Here is a 713-nt window from a genome sequence, read left to right on the forward strand (position 1 = left end):
ACGGCGTCCCTGCGGGAGGCGGCAACGCGGGCATGGCGGCCCACGAGGGCGGCGGCGGCGGGTCGTCGAGCCTGTTTTCGCGATCGGGCGGCGGAGGCGGTGGAGGCAACCGGCTGAGCAAGCTGATGAGCGTGCGGAGGAAGCCGTCGCAGCACAGCGGGTAAGGCGCCGAGTCAGCGGCGCGGAGAGGATCCAGGCGCCTCGGTATCCGGCGCCACCGTGCTCGCCTCGTCTTGTGTCTCTGCTGCGACCGGAACAGCTCGACGGGTCGTCGCAGCAGCAGCGGCATCCAGCTCCAGTCCAGCCTGGTCCGTCCTGACCGACAGACCGCCATCCCACGCACCCGTGCTCGTTTTTACCATTTTCTTTCCACGCTTTCCTCCCCTCCCCATCGGTCCGCCTCGATCCCTCATGGGCGAATCAATCGTATCCCCCTCACTCACGGGTCAGCCACGATGCGCGTGCGGGTGCGTGTGCATCTTTTTCGATCGCGCCATTGTGCCCCCCCCCCCCCCCCCTCTCCTCGTCGTCGCTCGTTGTATCCGATCCGTACGGTACCTCGATTCATCCAGTCGGTCGGTCCCTCCGAGTCAATCAGTCGATCAGTCAGTGTCGGTCGGTCGGTCGTTGCGTAATTCACTCTGCTTTCACAGGTCGAGGTTTTGGCTGCGCAGACGAAGGTGGACGGCGGAGCACGAGGAAGAGGAGGTGGT

The 713-nt window shown here is 65.5% G+C and overlaps 1 protein-coding gene across 1 annotated transcript in view; it reads left to right on the top strand.

Annotated features, from left to right (window-relative positions):
- PFL1_06398 (uncharacterized protein) overlaps positions 1 to 164 on the top strand; it is a gene marked incomplete at both ends in the record, with an annotated part of 9,128 nt that extends 8,964 nt beyond the window's left edge. Inside the window, one exon of the mRNA XM_007883941.1 lies at positions 48 to 164. Coding sequence (XP_007882132.1) covers positions 48 to 164 — 117 coding nt within the window. The remainder of the gene's footprint in view (positions 1 to 47) is intronic.
- Positions 165 to 713: the final 549 nt, after the last annotated feature.

Source organism: Pseudozyma flocculosa (genome assembly GCF_000417875.1).
Source record: "Pseudozyma flocculosa PF-1 unplaced genomic scaffold scaffold00026, whole genome shotgun sequence".
NCBI classification, from domain to species: Eukaryota; Fungi; Basidiomycota; class Ustilaginomycetes; order Ustilaginales; family Ustilaginaceae; genus Pseudozyma; species Pseudozyma flocculosa.